General features: G+C 45.4%; 1 protein-coding gene across 1 annotated transcript in view; it reads right to left on the reverse strand.

The window, feature by feature from the left end:
• The window catches only part of LOC147008621 (glutaredoxin domain-containing cysteine-rich protein 1-like), a 71371-nt gene extending 55923 nt beyond the window's left edge, over positions 1 to 15448 (reverse strand). Inside the window, exons 1-3 of the mRNA XM_085863877.1 lie at positions 15104 to 15448; positions 11633 to 12016; positions 3502 to 3567 (exon numbers count right to left, since the gene is read on the reverse strand). Of these exons, the coding sequence (XP_085720003.1) occupies positions 3502 to 3567; positions 11633 to 12016; positions 15104 to 15445 (792 nt within the window). The 5' untranslated portion in view covers positions 15446 to 15448. The remainder of the gene's footprint in view (positions 1 to 3501; positions 3568 to 11632; positions 12017 to 15103) is intronic.
• Between the last annotated feature and the right edge of the window lie 8425 nt (positions 15449 to 23873).

The following is a 23873-nucleotide window of genomic DNA, read 5'->3' on the forward strand; positions in this document are numbered from 1 at the left end:
GGAGTGCTCAGTTCCTCAATACTGACCACAGGCTTGTTGTAGCAACTCTAAAGCTGCACCTTAAATCCTGGAGAATGGTACCATCCCAGCCGAGGCTGGATGTTGCCAAGCTCAGGGATGAGAGAGTAGCTGAGGAGTTTGCAAACAGGCTGAGTGGACACTTGGGGGGTCTGGGTGCTTTGGGGGGTCCTGAGGAGTTGTGGAGCGCCTTCAAGACCACCGTCCTTGATGTTGCCGGTGGATGCCTTGGAGCTCACCGCAGGGCAAAGAAGAATTTTGTCTCTCAAGGGACACTGGATACCATTGACCAGAGTCGCAGGGCCAGGCTGAATGGCAGAGCTGAGCTGTTCAGGGAGCTGAGGCGTAAAACTGTACGTGCACTGAGGGTGGACAAGGAGGCCTATGTGCGAGGAATCTGTGAGGGGGTAGAGCATCACCTGTGGACAGGTGATTCTCGTCCCGCTTACAGGGGAATTCGCGCATTACGTTCATCCAAGCCCATCCCTCGGAGCACTACAGTTCGAGCAGAGAGTGGTAGGCTCTTGACAGAGGAGTCTGAAGTGAAGGCCCGCTGGGCCGGTTACTTTGAGCGGTTGTACCAGGCTGATCCCCCAACTGTCGAGTTGGACGTCAAGGGTGTTACAATCCCTGTTGCTGACCCTCGAATCAACTGTGGTCCACCTACGCTTGTGGAAACACGGGCTGCGGTGAACCAGTTGAAACGGGGCAAAGCTCCAGGGATCTGTGGCATCCATGCCGAACTTCTCAAGGCTGGTGGAAATGCTGCACTCGTGTCGTTGCATGCAGTTTTGTGCTCTGCCTGGAACACAGGCATCATCCCAACTGACTGGAAGAGGGGCCTTGTTGTCCCTCTCTGGAAAGGGAAGGGTGATCGCCAAGACTGCAACAACTACCGAGGGGTGACGCTGCTCTCAGTGCCGGGCAAGGTCTTTGCTCGGATAATTCTCGATAGGGTTCGCCATCATCTGCTTGAGCACCAGCGTCCAGAGCAGTCAGGCTTTACACCAAAGAGGTCAACGATTGACCGTATCCTTGCCCTTCGTGTCCTCACCGAACGCAGACGAGAGTTTCGGCAGGGGCTGCTTGCAGCCTATGTTGATCTCTGTAAAGCATTCGATTCAGTGAATCGGGACGTCCTCTGGAGGATTCTTGGTCTTCGTGGGGTGCCACCAAAACTGATCGATCTGATGTCTGAACTCTACTCTGGTACTGAGAGTGCTGTGAAGTGTGGTGGTACCATCTCTGACTTATTTCCAGTTGTTACTGGAGTTCGTCAGGGATGTGTACTTGCTTCCACACTTTTCAGCACTTGTATGGACTGGATTCTAGGGAGGATGTCGGAGAGATCAAGTTGCGGTGCGTCATTTGGGAATGTCAAGATCTCGGACCTTGACTTTGCAGATGATGCAGTCATCTTTGCGGAGACTTTAGACATCCTCTTGGGGGCCCTCGAGGTGCTGAATGAGGAGTCGGAGCCGTTGGGATTACGGGTTTCTTGGGTCAAAACTAAGATCCAGGCTTTCGGTGACATCTTGGATGCTGCTGTCCTGTCTGTGTCTGTTTGTGGTGAGGATGTTGAGGTCGTGGAGAGATTCACTTACCTTGGCAGTGATATTCATGTCTCTGCCGGCTGCGAGTCAGAGGTCAATAGACGTCTGGGTCGGGCCTGGGGAGTCATGGACTCACTGGATCATGGGGTGTGGCGCTGCCGGTACCTGTGCGGGAGGACGAAAGTCCGAGTCTTCAGGTCCTTGGTACTTCCAGTCTTGCTCTATGGGTGCGAGACTTGGACTCTGACCAAGGATCTGAGACGGAGACTTAATTCCTTTGGTACCAGGTCTCTTCGGAGAATCCTTGGCTATCGCTGGTCGGATTTTGTGTCCAACGAGCGGTTGCTGAGAGAGACTCGGATGAGATTTGTTACCTGCATAGTCCGTGAGCGTCAGTTGCGGCTGTATGGACATGTGGCTCGTTTTCCTGACTCTGATCCTGCTCACCAGATTCTCTCAGCGAGGGAGTCTCATGAGTGGAGGAGGCCAGTGGGTCGACCACGTGCCTCATGGTTGCAACAGGTTGACCATCATCTCAAGGAGATGGGGATGGGCCTGGCATCTGCCTGGGGGATGGCCAGACGGAGGCCCCTGGAGTACCGGCGGAAAGTGGACGCAGCGACGTGCTGTTCTGGCACATGCTCCCATACCTGACCTGACCTGAGATGGAATGAATCTGTGCATAAGAGAGAGCAGGTTTGTGTGGAAAAATTCCAGGGCTGAGTTAATATCAAGGGCAGTGGATATGTGAGGCCAGTCCTGAAGAAAGATGGCTGCTTGCAGTCCCTTCCAAAAATTTCTGCCCTAACAAGACCCAGAAATGAGATGGGAAACAACGAGTCTATTTGCCTGTGGAAATACCAGCATAGCACCGCAATAATTTGTGGCCATGGCATGGATGATGAAGATGTCATAATTCTTGAAATTCTTTTGAAATTTTTTTTCCAAGATAAGTGTAGATGACTTTTTTTTTTATCTTTCTTTTTTAAAAATCTTTATGAAGAAGAGGAAGGATTTAATGTTAGAAGCGATGATGGATTCCTTGACGTTGCTGATGACTGGGAGAAGGCTGATTGGTCTGCAGTTGCAGGGATCTGTTTTTGCACCTTTTTATATAGGGCGGTGATGTTTGCTGATTTCCAAGCAGATGGCAAATGAGAGCAAATGAGAGGGTGAATAGAACAGAGAGAGGGTGAGCAAGAGCAGAGGAGCAGGTTTTTAGGAAATGTGGGCTGATGCTTTCTGCATTGGTTGCAAAGTCTAAGACCTCTGCAAATGGGCAAACGATCCTACAAGCTACTGCGAGCAGACAGCACTTGCTTATCCTTCCACACTCTAATAGCGGGAATACCTGTTACATTTTAATATTTTCCCAAGGTCGGTCAATCATGTTCTGAACAGGGCGGTTTTCTCGCATGCAGGAAGGCGAGAAGGCATACAATAATAAAAGAAAATCAGGCATACAATAATCCCTTAAGAAGAGTGAAAAATATATTTTTGGAGCTATTTTATCTCATGACCCATGGAGCCTATTATTTAATTATATTGGGTTAGAAAAAAATTCCCTCCACCCTAAAATTTTTGTGATTTCACTTAAGATTTAGACATAATTATTTAGGCCATGAGTTCTGAGCGTCAACTATGGAATCAGATATCGCATATCAGATTTTTTTAAAGCCTGTATGATAGATTATTCATTGAGTTTGCACATAGCCTCACAATGCCAATCAGCATAAACCTGCCAAGAGAAGAACGGACAGCTATCTCTGTCACACACACACACACACACACACACACACACACACACACACACACACACACACACACACACACACACACACACACACACACACACACACACACACACACACACACACACACACACACACACACACACACACACACTCAAAGAGAGAGTTTTGAATTTTACCTTAAACATTTTCAACACCTCTCGAAGACCGCCCGTCTCATTCAAAACCATAATTTTGTCAGCATTCTGTGAGGAAGAGAATATAACTATGAAGATTCCATTCATATCTGAAGTTTCAAATAAACAGGGAATTTTAAAATGAGCCACAAAATCATTTTTGCAATATTCTACCGATATAAAACAGTGTGGATTTGTGTGCCCTCCCTTCAGAAGCAGGGTACGATTTGTAAAATTTCCAATGGCGGACGGTGGGGGATAAAATTGACCAACATCATGGGTGTTTTTTTTTGTTATTTCTGACTTTTACGATTTATAAGCTGTACATAGCAATAGCGACATAGAGCTGAAAAGTCACATGACATTAAAATATAGCCCCATGGGGAACTGATGGTTATTTTCCCAACAGGGAGAGTGAAAATGAGGGATTAGGGGGAAGGGGCCATTGTCCTCCTTCCTGAAGTGGTATTCTCATGGGGAGCACAACTTAAGTGAGCGGCATGTTCCTTATGTTTCATGAAGAGCTTGGTCTGCATCTGGCTTTTGGTTTCTGAGAAGTTTTTACAATAGATTACTTGAATTTGAGGTGAAACTCCCATTTTCAGGCTTTTTGGGGCGGATCCGGTCGGGGAGCACAACCCCATGAGACCTTGCTGTTCTGATGTCTTCTTCTTCTTTCGGCTGCTCCCGTTAGGGGTCGCCACAGCGGATCATCCGTATGATGCGCATAGTGATTTGGCACATGTTTTACGCCGGATGCCCTTCCTGACGCAACCCTGGTCGCCTCTTACGACACAGGGATATGGTACAACTATTTTAACCGGGGTATACACCGGCCCAGTACACTGGTACTCACTTCGCCAACCTCGGAAGGATGACAGGCTGAGTCAACCCCCTGGTGTATTAATTCAGTGGCCCAACGGGCCTTGAACTCAGGACCTTTTGGATCCCAAGCTGCTGCCCTAACCACTGCGCCAACACCAGGATCTCGAAGAACCTTGCTGTTCTGATGTATTATACCAAATTTGCTCCATATAGGTCATGTAGTTTGTGAGGGAAATATGTTTTAGTGAATATGAGGGATGAGTGGAGGAAGGCTGTGGCTCCCTTTCCAGGGGAGATCTGGCCATAGAGAGCACAACTTTAAGTTAGGGCATGGTCACGATGCCGCATGGCCATTTTGGGCTGGATCCGGTTCTGTTTCTGAGAAGATTTTTTTAATGAAATCGCAATATTTGGGGCAACCCCCCCTTTCGCTCCCTTTATAGGGGTGCATCTGGATCGGAAGCACAACCCCACGAGACTTTATTGTCCTTATGCATTGTACTAAATTTGGTCTGTATTGCACAAATAATTATGGAGATGTTTTACTGAAAATGAGGCATTTGGGGAGGGGGCCCGTGGGCCCCTTTCTGGTGGAGATATGGCCATGAGGAGCACAACTTGAGGTTAGGGCATGGTCCCGATGTCTCATGGTGAGTTTGGTCTGGATCTGTGTAACGCTTTCTGAGAAGAAGAGTTTTGAATAAAATACCAATATTTGGGGTAAATCCCCTTTCACCCTCTTCATTGGGGGCACATCCAGATGGAGAGCACAACCCCATGAGACCTTACTGTACTGATGCATTGTACCAAATTTGGTCCATATCAATCGGGTCATTTGTGAGAAGACGTTTTAGTCAAATGTTTATGTACATATGCACTTACATAGGGGATATATATATATATATATATATATATATATATATATATACATATATATATATATATATATATATATATATATATATATATATATATATATATATATATATATATATATATATATATATATATATATATATATATATATATATATATATATATATATATATATATATATATATATATTGTTGCGAATTCGCGCCCGCCAGCGTGCGAGCGGCCACGTAACTCGAATCGCGGCACGTCGCCCACCAGACGGACAATTCTGTCGTGACCCTCTTGGACTAATGCCGGGAACTAGTCACGGGTGGGCCTTTCGGCCTCACCACGATCGTGCCAATCGGCCCCCCACGTGGGATAGGGTTGTTCGCCAAATTCGACCGACCTAAGTACCCACACGGAGGGAAGACTGGGCGATCGCACCTCGCTGCAGGTCTACTCCGGACACGGGCCACTTAAGCGACCCGTTCCATACCATCGGGATAACCGAGCGGTGTTATCGTCGACCTTGACGGTTCCGATTAATTATCGGGCGTATTAAGCCCACTACCAACCCTTTACGTGAAGCAAGATGGAGATTCAATTAAAGAAAAGACGAAGCGAAACGGGAAAAACAGTTCAACATAATTCACATTTATTCCGCGCCACACGGAAAGCACACATATACAATTACAACAATTATGCACCAAAAGCAGATGTTACAAAAGAAACACAACAATGCAGATCTACTACCGACTACGCGATCACACGGCAACACTTACACCGTTTTACTTTACAGACGGCGCCGCCAACACATATACTCAAAAGCAAAAGAAAAGGGCCACCCTCAAAGACAAGGGGGCAGACGGGGCCTGTGGGCCGCGAGACCGGGTGGAGCCTACCCGTGTTTTGTGATGAGCCGCAAATGTGGCGGCGGTGCCCTGACTCCGCGCTCCTTCGCGGGTTTCGTTGGCACTGCTTGGAGTGGGGTGGGAACGGGGCCCCCTTTTCGCACTATCTCAGCGCGGGGGGGGGGGGGAAGGGGGGAATTGTTGATGCTCCGGGGAAAGAGGATAGCTGGCTTGCTTGGCTCCCGCGACGAGCGACTCCGCTGCGACCTCGTCGCCGACCGCCGTCTTCCTTGCCTCGGACCCGAGGTATCCGGTCCCCTCCTCAATTCACCTCAGCCGACTGCCTCCAACCCTTCTCCAACTCAAACTCCAACTCCTCTCCAACTCCGACTGCCTCCAACTGCTTCCGACCCATAACTCTCAACTCTTCTCCAACTCGCCTTGACCGAAAAACTCTCACTGAATTCGCCCCGTGCTCGGCGCTTTATAGTGGTGTAGGAGAACCCATATGCAAATTTCTGGATCAGAACGAGCTCGGGGGTGGAGCCACGTTTGCCCATTGGACGGAGAAAAAGGGGGTGTGAATCTCCCCTGATCCTCGAATTTGCATATATCGATTCTACTCCGACACGCCTGGAGGCGGGGCCAAATCGCCCCGCGCTTGCTGATTGGACGGATCAGAAGTGGGCGTGTATCATTCCTGATCCGACTTCTCCTCGGAAAGGCCGCACCTTGTACCCGCGGCTCAGCGCGTGCCCTGTACGAGTCCAGGACAGCCTGACGCTCGGTGCCCACAAGCGGTGCGGGAATGGCCGCAGAAGGAGAGGCGAAGGTGGTGGAGGGTCCAAAGTGCTGGTCCATGGCCACAGTGACGCTTGGAATGGCGGTGATGCGATGTTTGCGGGAGCGAGCTGTGAAGGTAAAGGTCGTGGCTGTTGGCGTTGTTGTTGTTGTGAAGCGGCGTTGCGGTTGGTGGTTGTTGTGTGATAGCGGTTGAGACGTGGTTGGTTCAAAATAAAGATAGAACAGAAAAACGGCTATCTTAAAGGGTCGCAGCCCGAATGAATCACATTTATTCCCTCTAAACAACGGATTTGGGGCTAACTACACATGTACTTACAGAGATATCTCACCTACGGGACCTGAATGGTGGTTTGCGAATTTCCTCAACCGCAACTATATATATATATATATATATATATATATATATATATATATATATATATATATATATATATATATATATATATATATATATATATATATATATATATATATATATATATGGATTTTTCAAATGTCAGATTGAAATACAACAATGTAATAATGATGACGTCGTTGATTTTCATTGGTTAATTTGCTGTGTCTCAGCTTGGAAAGAGGTGGGCTTGGTGAGGGTTCATGGGGGTAGTAAAGAACATGGTTGTGGATGGTGGATGACCTGAGATGGGAGTGAACAGCCATCTTGAATCCCTGGAGGGAAGAATGAGATTGAAGAGACTGAGGAAGCTGGTTCCACAGGTGGAAAAAAAAAACAACAACGAATGAGTGGAGGTAAGCAGTGACTTTGGATTTTGGAAGTTTCACCAGAAGAGGATTACTGCCAGACTGCTTGCACAATGCAGAAACCTGGAGGAGAGGGGTGGGGATGGTGTATGGAAAGGGCATATAGTGGGTGCTGAGACAAAAAGGAGGTGGTGGAAGACAGAGAGACCACTGACCTGTCTTCAATGTGAAGGTGATAGGCCCAGAGACTCATATTCATTGTGGGAGATTTCAAGGACCTTTAAGGCCTTGGTTTCCACACGATCAACCTGAGAACAGCTGGAGAGATGTTGACTCTCACAAGTACATGATCAGATAAACCAATTTTATGACACGGATAGCATGCTTAATTCTCCTGAGACTAGATTTGTTTTCACAAATGCAGAATCAAAATCTTTGTCTTAATCTCATGACTTCAAGAATGCAAGTCCATTGTCCTCAACATTAAATCACAAACATACTCAACTTCTTCTTCCTCTTGTGTATAATATCATGCAGCTCACAGACTTAAGTCCAAGTTGGATAGCCAAATCATTCACAATGTGGTGGACAGTCTGTTCTGGGTGACTGCAGTCTCATGCATCTGTCTGTCTTTGAAAGTCCATTTTTGGAGGTGTTGTGATGTCCTTGCATGGAGGGTATGACTCCTACTGATCGCAGTCCACTGTTTCCGAAAAAAGGTCAAAACCTGGAAACTCTTCAATCCAAAGACCCACCAGGTCTTTGTTGGCAATGCTATCATCTGCTTAGAGATTGCTCCACTTGTACTTTATGTCAAAACCTGCATCACTCAAAGTATTTGCAGAACCCAGAAAGGTTTCTGTGACTTGATTCACATATTTGGTAAGTATTGCAAGTCTTCATGGATTGGCAGTTCTGGGTTGGCTTCAATGCAGTCAAACTCTCACCATTCTTGCCTTCTGGTGCACATCAGGGGGTGGGCTGCTGTTAGACAGAACTGAGAGCCACTGCTTAGGTGTTGTTTCAGTGTTCCGCAAATTGACAAATGCAGCATAACGATTTACATACTCAGCAATATGCATTAAGTACCATAGCACAATTCTTGATGACGACTATGTTAAAAAAATATTCTTGACTTACAAGTTATGCAAGTCTGTTTCCCATTTTTGTCTAAAATGCTCACATTCTAAGCTGAGAAATACGGGACTTTCAAAATGAGGTCATGAATTAGGAACATGCTCGGCCCGCATGCGCAGAAACCCCTCAAAACTGCACTCATCTGGGCATGTTAACGTGTATTGTGCATGCAAGATAAGGACTGCAACCTAAAATGGCTCACAAAGTTTCGAAAAGGATCTGAAAATACTTGGAAAAGTACCTGAGAGAAAGTGGTGTGCTTCTTCACAACAAAATAGATGGAGAACTTTCTCATTTCACAGAAAGGGCTGAGATCTTGCAGCCGCCCGAACTGCAGACTCCCGACGACAACAAAGTAATGGCTACCAACTCTTCGACAAAGGACATCTTCACAATGTGAAAATACACAAAGCTTGTGCCAGCTATATTTACGTGGGAGGCAGATGTACCAGGCAGACTTCCCTGAGGGAGACACCGTATCTCGTTTGGGTGCTTCTGAACACTAATGACAAGGTCATATCTGGGGCTTGTGAATGCTCATGGTAAGTTTTACATCAACGTTTAAAATTATATGTACTATTAATCATGTTGGGGGAGAGGGGGGGTGGGTGGGACCTGTGGTCACTGTGAGGGATGTTGTAAGTATATTGTTTGTTTGGTTCCAGGGCCACAAAACAAATTATACTAGATTTTTGCATCTCTTGCACGTGTGTGGAGAAGCGTGTGTGTTTGTTATCTCCTGCTACTGCTCACTTGTATTAACAGGAAACGGTAGGAAATCGACACCTCTCATATTTCCGATATTTTTGTGTGTCGGATTTGCATCCAAGAACACAACAATTTTGGGTTATCATTTTGAAATTGCCACTCTTTCGTTAAAATGCTGAAAAACCTCTGACTTTCTAGCAAAGGCAGGTTAAAAGAGCACCGTCGAGCAGAAGTGAATTGCTGAAAATGCACACACAGTACATGCTGTGTCTGAGTATGAATGCTAACGAGGTTTAGGCCTCGTTAGCATTCATACATCATTTTGAAAGTCCCATGTTGAGTATTGGTTATTGACAAAATAATATTCAGGTGTGCAACCAAAATAAGATTCAGGTGTGCAACCAAAATATGATTCAGGTGTGTTTAGAACTTCAACATTCTTCATATCAAAGCATATGTGTTCGTTGAACCTTGTCTCCAGCCTTTCCCTATCCTCCAAAGCCGAGTGTGATCTGGCCAGGTCTGTATCTGGTACACATTCCCCTTCAATTCCCTCCCTCCTAAAGGATGATATCATACGGGACACTACTCAAGAAAAAGCTGAGTTCCTTAGCTCTGTCTTCACTCAAAATGCCAAGCTCTTAAATCCATCGCTTCTTGTACTCAACCTTTTCTCCCATTACAGAATGTTCCCTACAACATGTGGATTTCTGTCCTCCCTTCGTGGACAAGTCTTACCCAGCTTGACAACTCTTCTGCACGTGGTTCTGATGGCATAAGTGCTCTAATCCTCAGGAACTGTGCCTCAGTCCTATCATACCCTTTCTTCTCTTTCATCGGTTCCTCTTGGATGGGCAACTTCTTTCTTCTTGGAAAGCTGCAAATGTCACTCCCATCCATAAGACCTCTGATCTCTGACCAACACTTTAGCTTGCAATTTTGCCATTCCACCTTGTACATCGTGCTCCTTCTGACACAGCAGTGGAAGGATGCCCTGAACCATAAGCAGGAGGTTAGGATGATCTTTATGTATATCTCTCGAGCCGTTGACACTGTCCGGTGCCCAGCCTTGATTTCAAGGTGTTCTTCCTTTGGTATTCAGGAACACCTACTCAAGTGGCTGTCTGATATCCTCCATGAGTGAAAATCGTGCGTGGCCCTTGATGGTGTCCTTTCCCATGATATTTCTTTTCAGGCTGGGATTCCACAAGACAGCGTTTCTTTTATCCTATGGGAGGACGAGTTGCACATTGTTTTCACTGGCGGTGGGCAGGTTGCACATTCCTTTACCCAGCGACAAGCAAGTTGTCGTTCTTTTCCCTAATAGTGCGAAGGTATCATGTGTGTTCTCTTTCTGCCGGTGGTGTTCAGGTCACATGTTCTTTCTCTATTTGCAGGCAAGTCGCACGCTGTTTTCCCAGTGGCGGGTGAATTGCAGGTTTTTTTTACCCTGCGGCGTGCGAGTCGTTTTGCCTGAACTGATTCTGGTTGTCAACTCTGGTTATGATGAAACAAAGCTATAACTGTATAATGTCAAGTTATATGAATTGAAGGAAGTGCCCAAGAGTTAATATATCATCATACCGGGAACTAAGAAATGTTCACCATGAACAGTGTTAGCAGAATGCAAGCTGTAGCAGTTTAGGCGAAAATGTTCATTTCTAATCGGAACTCTGAGTTCACTCAAACTAAATATGCAACTTGTGTTTGGTCCATACTTAGCTCAGGGGCATCCTACTCACTACGAGCTATCTACTTTGGGTTCAATCACTGATAGGGGTCCCATCGAACTATAACGTGTCACCATGATGCTTTTGCAAACAAGGAGTTACATCACAGAGTGTGCTATCCTCTCAGAGGGCATCTTAAACTGGCTGTCCCAATGGCTACCTCCTACCACACTTCAGGATTTTAAAGAGCCCTCAGTACCTTTATTAGATTAGGACATTGTGTTGGTACTTTGTCCAAGCTCCAAATTCGTGCCCAAGATGAGGAGCGTTTTCATAATTCCCTGCAATACAGTGACCTCTCAAGCGACCTCTGTATTTTCATCAATGAAACACTTAACTTGTCATGGGTGCCCTGATGCACCAAAGAAGGTATGGTTAAGACCAACTCAGGAAGTTCAACAGTCATAGAAATGAACAAGACATGCATCACAAAACAACATTTCGTTTTTCTGCCACAGAATTTGTGATTACAAATAATAAATAAGACATGTTGATGAAGTGAAAAAAAGATCAACTTACCCCAAAGTATATGCCATTGATAAAAACAGCTGGCAATTCAGGACTGGGTGAATCATCGGTGGTATTTGAGCTTCTTGTTTGGCATGCGACTCGACCTCTTGAAAGGAGGTGCCCACTCTTATCTGCAACCTGCCCATTATTCTGTGGTCCTTCAATGCCATTACCCATTTTAGTCCTCTCAGTCATGATCATCCCATTGAGTGATTGCCTCTGTATCAGCTCAGAACCATATCCACCATTGAGTGCCACATCACGCTCCTCAAAACGTACACTGTGCGTGTGGAATACGTGGCGTACCTTTTCACAGCGCTCGTGCGTGGCACGCACCACCCGCAAGCTTGTGGTGTAAACAACAATTTTCCCAAGCTCGATTGAGAATGCATCCTGCATTTCCACACCAAGGGATGTGCATGAACTCAGGTTCGAAGATTTCAACTAATATTTCCTCTTTAACTATGCATGTTACTTTCGCAATATGATGCAGTAGATATTGAAAACTAGATTTTATTTTATGTTGTTTCACACAAGCTGTTTTGATGGTTGCTGGCAGATCATATTTTAAAAACACAAATAACAAGACAAATCAAAATGATAGCAGATAGCATGTCCAAACATCTTCCTGAACACATCAAATATGGCCTCTCTGTAGCAATAAAAATGCACTACATTGTGGAAAAACGAAGTAAAGGAGCTGCACAGTTCACAGTTTCCAGTTGGTGGTAAAGTATAGACTCAGGCATGCAACACACATAGCAACAAGTCATCAAGGCCAAGGTCAGCAAAGCCTGGTCAGCATGGCTAGAAAAGTCATCATTCTTGTACATCGCTCCCACTTGGTAACAAAGATGATAATTTGGGGTTGCCTATTACACAATACGCAGTGCAAAGTTCAAGTGGACATATTCAAGTCTATCCTTAATGACATTAGGCTGATGTAAATCAGACTGAGTTTGGAGCGACATCATTTCGACTTTGATGTCATCGTATGTAAATATGCTTGAGCACTGGTTTATTGGGGGATTTCCAGTACCGAGTGAGCCAGAAGAAGGAAAAGTAGATCAGATGGTGGTGGTTTGAATAAAGAGAATTCACTCTAAATCCGAACATCTTGGACGTCTTTCTTCCACACTAAATTGGTGACCCCGACATTATCGAAATGGATGGACAAGGAGTTACAAACGCGCAACCAGTTAACGGGAATGACCAACCAGCCGTGCTCTTTACGGTCGCTCAACCAGCTTCATCGGTGGCAGCGGTTTCGATCAAGATGTTGCCATTCTGGCCTCATGACCTGTAGCTGTGGTTTACACAAGTCAAAGTGCAAATCGACACCTGGAACATTACGACCGAGTTGATGCGGTTCTAATAAATTGTTGGCTCCTTTTCACCAGAGTATGTGATGGAGGTGAGAGATATTTTACGACAATCTTCAACAAGCAACCCATACTCAATTTTGAAGGCCGTGCTCAGAAAGCACATGTCCCCCTCCGAGCACTTTCACGAAGTTCTTACAGCCGAGGATTTAGGACATTGAAGACCCACACAACTACTGTCATATGCAGCAGCTTCTTGGTGACCGCCATGCCACCTTCGACCAGTCGCACTCTCGTGAGTTGTTCTTGCAACGTTTATCACCACACATCTGCATAATACTTGCAGCTAATGCAGAGCTGACACCAACCACCACTGCTGATCTGGTTGATCGTCTCATCGATGCAGTTACACCGACCGTTGCTAATGTGACACTTCCACCACAGCACATCGCACAGCTACAATCTAAAATGGCAGACCTGAAGAAGCTCGTCCTGGAGCTCCATGGTATGCAATGCCAGTCGTGCCAGTCTTCATGTACCCCTTGTAGGAACAGCGAGAAATGCCATACCTCGAGCTACCGTTCGCCTTCACCTTCCATGACCACTCCAGATTGGTGTTGGTATCACGTGACCTTCGGTGCTAATGCTCATCATTGGAGAGCACCATGCTTGGAGAGTTGTTGACCTTTGGCCTATGTTGACCTCAAAAATAATAGGTGTTTGAATTCATTGACCTGATATGCAAATCCTTTTCAACTTTCAAGTTGATCAGATGAAAATTGACAATTTTAGAAATTTGGCCTATGTTAACCTTTTGGCCGATGTTGATCTCAAAAATAATTGGTGGTTAAATTCACTGACCTGATGTGCAAATCCTCTTCAAATTTCAACTCAATCGGATTAAAATTGATGATTTTGGAAATCTGACAAAGTTGTTGACCTTTTGACCTCAAAATGAATAGGCTTCTTGCTTAAGACCAACACTCCCATTTCTTGAGGTTTCGTGAAGATCAGTTTGAAAAATGTGACCTGAAGGTGATTATTGACATTCAAACAAACAACTGAAAATTGAGGATTTTAGAAATCTCACAAAAGTTGTTGACCTTTGGCCCATGTTGAGCTTTTTGTCTATGTTGACCTCCAAAATAATAGGCTGGTTGAATTCAATGAACTGAAATGTAAATCCTCTTCAAATTTCAAGCTAATCGGATGAAAATTGAGGAATTTAGAAATCTCACCTAAGTTGTTGACCTTTGGCCTATGTTGACCTTTTGGTTGATGTTGACCTCAAAAATAATTGGCTAGTTCAATTCACTTGCCTGAAATATAAATCCTCTTCAAATTTCAAGTCAATCGGATTAAAATTGAGGATTTTAGAAACACCACCTCCACCTTAGTTGTTGACCTTTGGCCTATGTTGATCTTTTGGTCGATGTTGACCTCAAAAATAATTGGATAGTTCAATTCAGTGACCTGAAATATAAATCCTCTTCAAATTTCAAGTCAATCGGATAAAAATTGAGGATTTTAGAAATCTCACAAAAGTTGTTGACCGTTTGACCTCAAAAACAATCGGCTTCATCCTCATGACAAACTCTACCATGTGGTGAAGTTTCGTGAATATCGGTTTAAAATTGTGACCTGCAGGTGATAAACAAACAGACAGACAAACAGACGGAATAACAAAATCGACTGACCAATATACTTGAAAAATCTTCGATTTTGGCAAGTATCAAACAAATAGACAGACAGGTGTGAAAACATTACCTCCCATCCACCTTAGGTGGGCGGAGGAAAAAAAATGACCCGATACCAAGACCTCAAAAATGAAGTGAAAAGACCAGGAAGCTGAAGAGCACCAAAATTGTGCCTGTGATAATTATTGTAGCAATGGGAATGATGAAGAGGGACCTCACAGAATCCCTGGGAATATTACTACAAACGAACTCTAGTTGGAATCTGTCTGGGGCTCAGTGACGACCCTCAAAAGAGCTCTCGGAACAAAACTTTGAAAACAAAACTTCACACCTTAGTCCATGATTCGTGATCTTTTATTGAAACGGAGGGGGACCTGGGAGGGCTCCTTTCCACCTTCTGAAAGCCACATTTAGAGATAACACACACACCGAAGAAACAATTTGCATATACCTGGACTCACGTTTTCCAGGTGTGCAAGGCCAGCCAATCCACTGAAATGAACCTGCGCCGTCGACACCTTGTGCTGCACTCCACGCACAGTGCCTTTGGTGCTCAAGATGTGCAAGCGTTCGCAAAATGTGTTGGTTGTTGAAGCGCCAACTCCACCTTCGCCGAATGTCGTGACATCTGACACTTGAGTGTGCTTTTCACTCTCAACTCCCTCGAAGCTGTTCTTCGGGTCGAACTCAGGTGGTCCTGTCCCTTCAAAAACTCGACTCAGAACACGGCCACTCACCGAGGACAACACTTTGATGCGGGTTCGACGTTCACCTGTCCCTTTCACAGTGGTCTCTTCGTCCATGGATCCCGCTGTAGAGTATACCGAACACACACTTCTCACTAATTCATGAGCCCACGCATGATGACGTGGTGGGGGCTTGTTGGGATGTGCCTGAGGTTTGATAACCTGGAGATATATATATATATATATATATATATATATATATATATATATATATCGACGATTACTGGGTTTGTGCAGGATCAGATGTTTGTTCATTCAGTTGAGGGTTTAGTTTTCACTTCTCTCGTTTCAGTATCTGTCACACGTCCATTATCCTGCTCGCCTTTCACAGTCATGAATACAAGTTCCCTTTCAAGGTACTTGAATGCAGGAGGAGAATCCACGAGACCCATCAAAGCCTGCACAATGGTTGCCAACCAATGGTTGTTTGACGGTGCTTTATGCCTTATAAATGCTGAGCATCAAGCAATAACGTCTTTGGTATGACTCGGTTGGGATTCGAACCAGCAACCTCCCATATTCAGAACGGATTAATTTAACCATTATACCTCCGAGTCATGGATTTATTGATCGGTTGCTTTTCTCAAAATTTCAATACCTAGGATTGTCATTAAAGGACGAGCTGCATCTGGGCTGAGATGAAAAGCTGTTAGGGAACCATTCCTCTCGAAAGGATCCAGAAAGGAATCAAAAAACTGCCGACAGACCTGTTAGTTTAACTTCAGTTGGGGGGAAAGTTGTTAAGAGATGTTAAATACGGGTTAGGTAGGGAACCATTTAGATAAATTTATACGAATTAAAGGCAGTCAATCCATGTTAAAAAAACTTATTGGAGTTCGAGGAAGCAGATTAGTTCTGATTGGGTGGATGATGGAAGTGCAGTGGATGGAGTATATCTGGAGTTTCAGAAGGCATTTGAGGAGGTACCACATCGGAGCATGCTCGATAAGGTGAGGGTTTGTGCTCGGAAGCAACAAGTGGCTGTGAGTGGGAGGATTTGGGGCTCAGGATGTAAGAAGTGGAGTACTTCATGGAACAGTAGGCTTCTGCATGATTTATAATTCACATCAATGATGTAGACAGTTGCGTTAAGAGTTGGCTTTCCAAATTTGCAGATGACACAAAGCTTGGAGGTATTAAAATTATAGCAGAGAGGAGGGGGAGGGGGGGTGATCAGATGCAACAAGGTGTAGATACTTTCATTGATTAGGCAAAAGATTAGCAGATGTAGTTTAACATAAGGACATGTAAGGTGCCGATGATGGGTAAGGATAATGAAAATAGGGACTACATATAATAATGCAAGGGGTAATTTTTGAGCATGTGACATAGGAGAAGGATCTGTGAGTGGTAATAGATATGGGTTGGTAAGCAGACAGCAGAGTGCTTGGCAGCTATTGGTAAATCGAAGTGGGTTTTCGTTTGTATTTGCAGGGGGATAAAGTATAAATCAAGAGTTTACACTGTTGCCAACAGGAATTTAGTAAGGCCTCATCTTGAATATTGTAACCGTTTTGGTCACCACATGTGAGCAAGGACATTGCTGCCATTGAGGGAGTTCAGTGGAGAGCGACTAAATTGATTTTGGGGCAAGCAAGACAAAGGCATGAAGGAGCCGTTAAAGGACTTCAGACATTAGAAAGGCGATTACAAGAATCTCGCAGAGATGTTTAAGATGATAAAGGGTATAAACTAAATAAATGCATGTTTTTCAGCAGAATGGACAGTGATATGGACCATGGTTGATAGTCTTAGAAAAAAAAAAAGAGAGTTAGGATGGTATCTTAGACACGGGTCCATATGTCATCGAGTAGTTAGCCCATGCATGTGTAGCGAAAGCGGAGTTAAGCAATTGGTTTACGTCTGTCCGTTTATGATGGAGGAACAACTTATTTAGATCGAATGTTATATTTTGAATACGAATCGGAACGTGAATAGGAAGACAAGTTTGCCGTTTTATCGTATATCGGCTCAGAATTAGTCCCAATCGCACATGCGCAGAGAAGAGTGAGAGAACATTTTTACTCCATTTGCCTCCCTGGCAGTCAAACGGAGTAAAAATCATTCCAAACAGGAAACTTACTGTTTTTAAGGATGTTATAAAGAACACAAACAACAGGCACGAAAAACTAATGTCATGTGTTAGATCGGGTGGTGTCATAGTAATGGTGTAATATGGTGTAAAAACAACTAATGGGGATTTATTTCCCTGACAAATTAGCATGTACCGTTAACACAATATCCCTTTAAAACCCTCCAACATCATCATCACATTCATCACAATCAACTCGTCTTTATCATCGCCATCATCGACATCGCCATCGCATTATTGTATCAGGTTTATCTTCATTATTATTAAAGTTAAGTTTCATGATCTTTATAACTCAAGAATATAAACTTTATTTTATGTTCTTAATACCAGAAAATAAGCCTGGTGTTGGCTTAACAGTTCAGGTGGCTGTCTTAACATCTTTGAGTCTTGAGTGTTTGAGCCCCTGCCTCGCTGTTAACCAACACAAGGTGGGTTGACTTAGTTAGACGAGTGATAAATTCCACAAATGTGGCTAATTGGACTGTATGAAGCATTTTTGAGAAAAAGCTGGCAAACAACTTTTTCTGAACTATTTTTTGGGGCTGAAAATGAATCTTTTGTTTACCAGGATAAATTTTGACTTTTTATTTCAGAAAACTATATCAGTAGGTTAAAGGTCATCAGATCCGCACCTGGATTGTTTATCTTGGTTGTTCAAATCACATAGTATAGATGGTGCCAGGTGGTTTATCTGTCATGATTCGTCAATCATTTACACTTGGCCCCATAAACATAGTTGTTTGTCTTCCGGGTGGTAGTGAAAAAATGATGCGGATGGAGTTCAACATGAATGGCAAGATGTGTTGACGTGATGGCCAAAGGTGTAGACTGTCCACCAAAAGTGACGTTTCATGGATCATCTTGCCTTGTAGTAGATGGCCAAGCTGCAGTCGTGGCACTTGGAAAACTTGCTGAAGTAACAAACTTTGGTCAACTTGTTGATGTGTTTGTTGAACATATCAGCAATGCAGGAAAACACTTAAACAGGATTGTGTTACATTTGAATAGTACCGAGAGACCTCAATAAAGGCTGGCACTAGGAACAAACGATCGAAAAAGCCTCGTCCGATCAGGGTTATCGAAGACAAGCATATCCCAGTGCCTAATAAGTGGACTGACTTCTTGGCTATACCAGCCAACAAAAAAGACACTGCTCTTTTGCTTTCAAACGAGTTCTTCACAAATGCACCAGTGGGAAAGACCCCAGTTGTTGCTGGTGGATTCCAGGCTGAGGATGAGGTGCAAACAACCGACCCCCATTTTGATATTGAGTTGCTCCATGCGAATCATGAAGAAGCTGATATGCGGGTGGTCTGCATTGTGTCCACCCAGATGCTGACATTGTTGTAGTTTCCACACGAGACACTGGTATCTTTATGCTATTCATTGCACATTTCACTGAGATGAAATGCAAACAGTTGTGGCTGAAGGCTGGTACATTTAAGAAACCAAAATATTGTTGCAGGCTGGGGGTTGGGTGAGAAGACCACAAGGTGGGGGAAGCTATCTTGGCTCCCGCCAAACTCCCCGGAATTGTAGGCCGTCGCACACGGATAATTCCGTGACGCGGCGGGTCGCTTAACCGACCGTGGATGCCAATTACTCAACTGCGTGACCTAGGGTCCTCCTGTCTATAGGTTATCAAGTTACCTAATTAATCACGTGATTTAATTACCGGGGAACATGCCCTCGGTACGCTTTGTGTGAACCGGATCACTCCACCGAATCAGATCACTTTTCCGGATCGGATGCAGTCGAGCGACACTGCCAAGAACATACCGGCTAAAAGGAATGGATCGTTGGGAATAAAGTCCCGGCGAAGCTAGGATTCGGACCATGCTGGATCAATGAAAGAAACCACAAAGACGAGCTGGGAACATTTCCAATAATAATTTATTAACAATGGGCAAGGAAAGGTATGTGGTACGATCAAAATTATTGGGGTGTGTGGTGCAGAGATAGGGAGAGAGGTGTGGGGCAGAAAATAAACAGGCAACTTACAAAAGGGACACAGAGCAGACTTAACGTGAAAATAATAACAATAATAACAATAACGATCTTCTGCAGTCTTCCTTAAGCAGACAGGCGCCAGGACACACACACACACACACCCCGATGAAGAGGGAGTATTGACACAAGAAGCGAAAGGAGTTGAGGCTACGATCTCGGTACCTTTGTTCTTGATTGCACGAACGCGCCACCAATACGTTTCGGGGGGGGGGGGAGGGGGGAATGCTCCATAGTGCGGCACCCGACAGCTGGCGCGTCGTCTCTGGTTTCAGCAGAGCATGTGGAGACCGTGTTGGTGAAGGAGGGGCTTGAGTGGAGAAGGGGCGGAGTCCAGGGTGCGTGGACGGAGTGGAAGGCGGGACCAAGTTAGCGGGTGGGATCGACGTCGTGTGGGTGGAGATGAGGAGGCGGAGTCCAGGCAGCAGGAGGCGGGTCGTGGCGATGTCAACGAGCGAGGCGAGGGTGAGGCCAGAGCGAGAGAGAAGCGGAGTCCAGGCAGCAGGAGGCGGGTCGTGGCGATGTCGACGAGGGCAAGGCCAGAGCGAGAGAGCGAAAGAAGAAAGACAAAGGCGGAGGGACCACTTCGACCTTCATAGGACTTTCAGCGTGCGGGGAGGGGCCACCCCGAAGCGAAACATCATCACCTGAATCTGGCGCTCTGATTGGCCCCGACCCCTCATGTGGCCTGCTAACTTTGGCCGGAAACCTCCTCACTTCGTTTCTGGCATGGTCATCTCAAACAGCAGCAATATTCCACTCTGACCCCACGACATGACACGAATCGCCCACACCGAAATTGGCACGCGAATCGTCCTGCAAAAACCCCCGGGCCATGCCCTGGCGACCGGCTGAGGGTCCCGCATGCCCGCTCGGGCGCCTGACCAGTGCCGATCAACCCGCCCGCTCTGCGCGCGCCAACGCGGCCCGCACCGCACACCACTCCCCAGCTCGATTGCAGCTTCGCTGGCTGTAGAGACGATAAGACGTTCACCATCCATGGGGAATACTGCTGCTGCCAGCGAGGGACGAAGGTACATCGTTATGGATAAATCCATGCATGTTTCGCGAGCGGCGTACGTGTCTGCCTTCGAGCACATTCTTTACAGTGCACGGGGTTCGGCCATCACGCACGTGACCAGCGCCCACATCAGCACGACTCTGCTAGCGTGTGCGCGGGGCGAACACCGATATGTGTCAGATATATGGTTGAAAAGAAATGCACCGCTTTTACCTCGCACACCCGCATCCCGCCCAAAGTGGCGTGGAGTCGCCTTTATCGGCCTCCGTTATCGTTTCCTCGCAGCGGTGCCGCACGCGCTGGCCTCCATGAGGACCCACCTCACAGCGAAGGCGCAGGTGGCTCAGATTTACCTCAGGAATAATCAGACGAAATGAAGAAAAAATGATGTAAGGAAACCAAGCTATGAGATCATCGCAACGCACTCCCTTGTTGTCGCGTTAGACAAATGGAAAGGGACTATCTACACGTATAATAATGGAATAACTGTCTTGGGACCACTATCTGTTGGATGCATGTTGTTCCGAGAACCGCAACAATATATAGGAGTGCATGAGTTGCGAAATAAGTCATTATTTGATGAGCAGGTATTTGAGACACTTCTTCCTTTCCATGTAATAACCAAATGTGACACGGTGTCATACCTCTCTAGTCATAGTAAGAAGACAACATGGGAAGTGTTCATTACAGACAACCGTCTCCTAAGTGATCTTGTAAAAGGAGAATTGACCCCAGGCATAATAAATGATGCAGAAATGTTTGTGTGCAAAATATACACTCAGTGTACAAAATATTGGGAACACCTTCTTAATATTGAGTTGCACCCAATTTTGCCCTCAGAACAGCCTCAATTTGTCAGGGCATGGACTCTATAAGGTGTCGAAAGCGTTCCACAGGGATGTTGGCCCATGTTGACTCCAATGTTTCCTACAGTTGTGTTAAGTTGGCTGGTGGTGGATCTCTACTCGGAATAGCTCGTTCCATCTCATCCCACAGATGTTCAATTGGATTGAGATCTGGTGACTGGCCAAGCCACTGCAGTGTGCTAAATTAACTGTCATGTTCGAGGAACCATTCCTGGACAATCCTAGCCTTGTGGCATGGAGCATTATCCTGCTGAAGAAATCCATTCACAGATGGATACACTGCTGCCATGAAGGGCTGCACTTGATTGGCAATGATGTTCCGATATCCACTGGTTGCTCCACTTTTATCAAAGGGCCCAATGTGTGCCATGAAAACACACCCCACACCATTACACCACCACCAATAGTCTACAATGTTGACACACGGCATGATGGATACTCGTACTCATGTGTTTTTTTTTCCATACCATAGTCCTCCCACCAGTGTGAAAGAGCAGGAACCAGGATTCATCAGACCAGGCAATGTTTTTGTAGCCCTACACAGTCCAGTGTTTTCGTTCCTGAGCCCACTGCAACTGTAGGTTCCTGTTTTGTTGCTGAAAGAAGTGGAACTCTGTACGGTCGTCGGCTATATACCCCATTAGTGTCAAGGTATGACAGGTTATGCATTCTTTTATGGATCTTTTGGCACCAATGTTGTATTGGACTATCAGCTGACTAATTGTAGCCGATCTGTTTCTCTGCACAATTCGTGTCAGTTTCCTTTGGCCTCTTTGGTCAATTAGCCATTTTCAACCACTGGCCTGTCGTTGGCTGGATGTCCTTTGGGTGGTGGTCCATTCTTGACACACTTGACACAAACTGTTGAGCGTGAAAATCCCAGCAGCATTGCAGTTCTTGACGCACTCAAACCGTTGCGCCTGGCATCTATTACCATACCCGGTTCAAAGGCACTTAAATCTTTTGTCTTGCCCATTCACCCTCTGAGTGGCACACATACACAATCTATGTCTCAATCATCTCAAGGCTTAAAAATCGTTCTTTAACCTCTCTCCTCCCCTCCATCTACACTGATTGAAGTGGATTTAACAGGTGCAATCAATAACGGATCATCGCTTTCACCTGGATTCACCTGATCAGTCTTTTTCAGGTCAGTCTTGGAAAGAGCAGGTGTTCCTAATGTTTTGTGCACTGAGTGTACAAGGTAGCAGGAGCAACAATCTGTGACAAAGCCCGTGTGACATTGTTTTCCTCCAAATTGTTTTTCCTTGTGACAAATGCAAATCTCCCGAGTCATTTCCTCCAACAACGGACACTCAGCTATTCCACATTCAGCGGGCACACTACCAAAGTATGGTATGGAGACAGGCCTTCAGTCCGCAACCTGTCCCACCCTCACCGACAACAAAACTGGTGGATAGACAACATCTACAGAGTTGGAACTTTTCTGCATGGACCTCGCTTTGTGTACAGGGGCATATTCATGCTGAAACAGGAAAGGGCCTTCCCCAAACTGTTGTCACAAAGTTGGAAGCATAGAATCGTCTAGAATGTCACTGTATGCTGTAACGTTAAGATTTCCCTTCACTGGAACTAAGGGGCCGAGCCCAAACCATGAAAAACAGCCCCAGACCATTATTCCTCCTCCACCAAACTTTACAGTTTTTTTTTGTATACATTGTCAAGGATCGTATGAGAGCGAAAACAGTTGGCAGTATGCATTCGGGCAGGTAGTGTTCTCCTGGCATCCGCCAAACCCAGATTCGCCCGTCGGACTGCCAGATGGTGAAGCCAGATGTGTTTCCACTGCTCCAGAGTCCAATGGCGGTGAGCTTTATCATCAGCCGATGCTGATTCATCAGCCGATGCTTGGCATTGTGCATGGTGATATTAGGCTGATGTGCGGCTGTTCGGCCATGGAAACCCATTTCATGAAGCTCTTGATGAACAGTGCTTGTGCTGACGTTGCTTCCAGACGTATATATCCGCATTATGCGCTTCAGCACTCGGCAGTCCTGTTCTGTGAGCTTGAGTGGCCCACCATTTCGTGGCTGAGCTGTTGTTGCTCCTTGACGTTTCCACTTCACAATAACAGCATTTACAGCTAACCGGGGCTGCCCTAGCAGGGCAGAAATTTGATGAACTGACTTGTTGGAAAGGTGGCATCCAATGACTGTGCCACGTTTTAAGTCACTGAGCTCTTCAGTATGGACCATTCTGTCTATAGAGACACTGTCAATGTTTGTCAATAGAGATTGTATGGCTGTGTGCTTGATTTTATACACCTGTCAGCAATGGGTGTGGCGGAAATAGCCGAATCCACTCATTAGAAGGGGGTGTCCACATACTTTTGGCCATGTAGTGTATCTGCATTTTTCTTCAAATACTGGACTTCTTCACATTTTCCATTTGTTTTCGATCTTCCTTGCACCAGTACTCTTTTAATTCTAAATAATGAGTTTAAAACTTAACACAGTTACTGTGGATATGAAATGATAA

The sequence above is a fragment of the Eptatretus burgeri genome, chromosome 18, assembly GCF_056783735.1.
Source record: "Eptatretus burgeri isolate ZD-2024b chromosome 18, Ebu_testis_v1, whole genome shotgun sequence".
Lineage (NCBI taxonomy): Eukaryota > Metazoa > Chordata > Myxini > Myxiniformes > Myxinidae > Eptatretus > Eptatretus burgeri.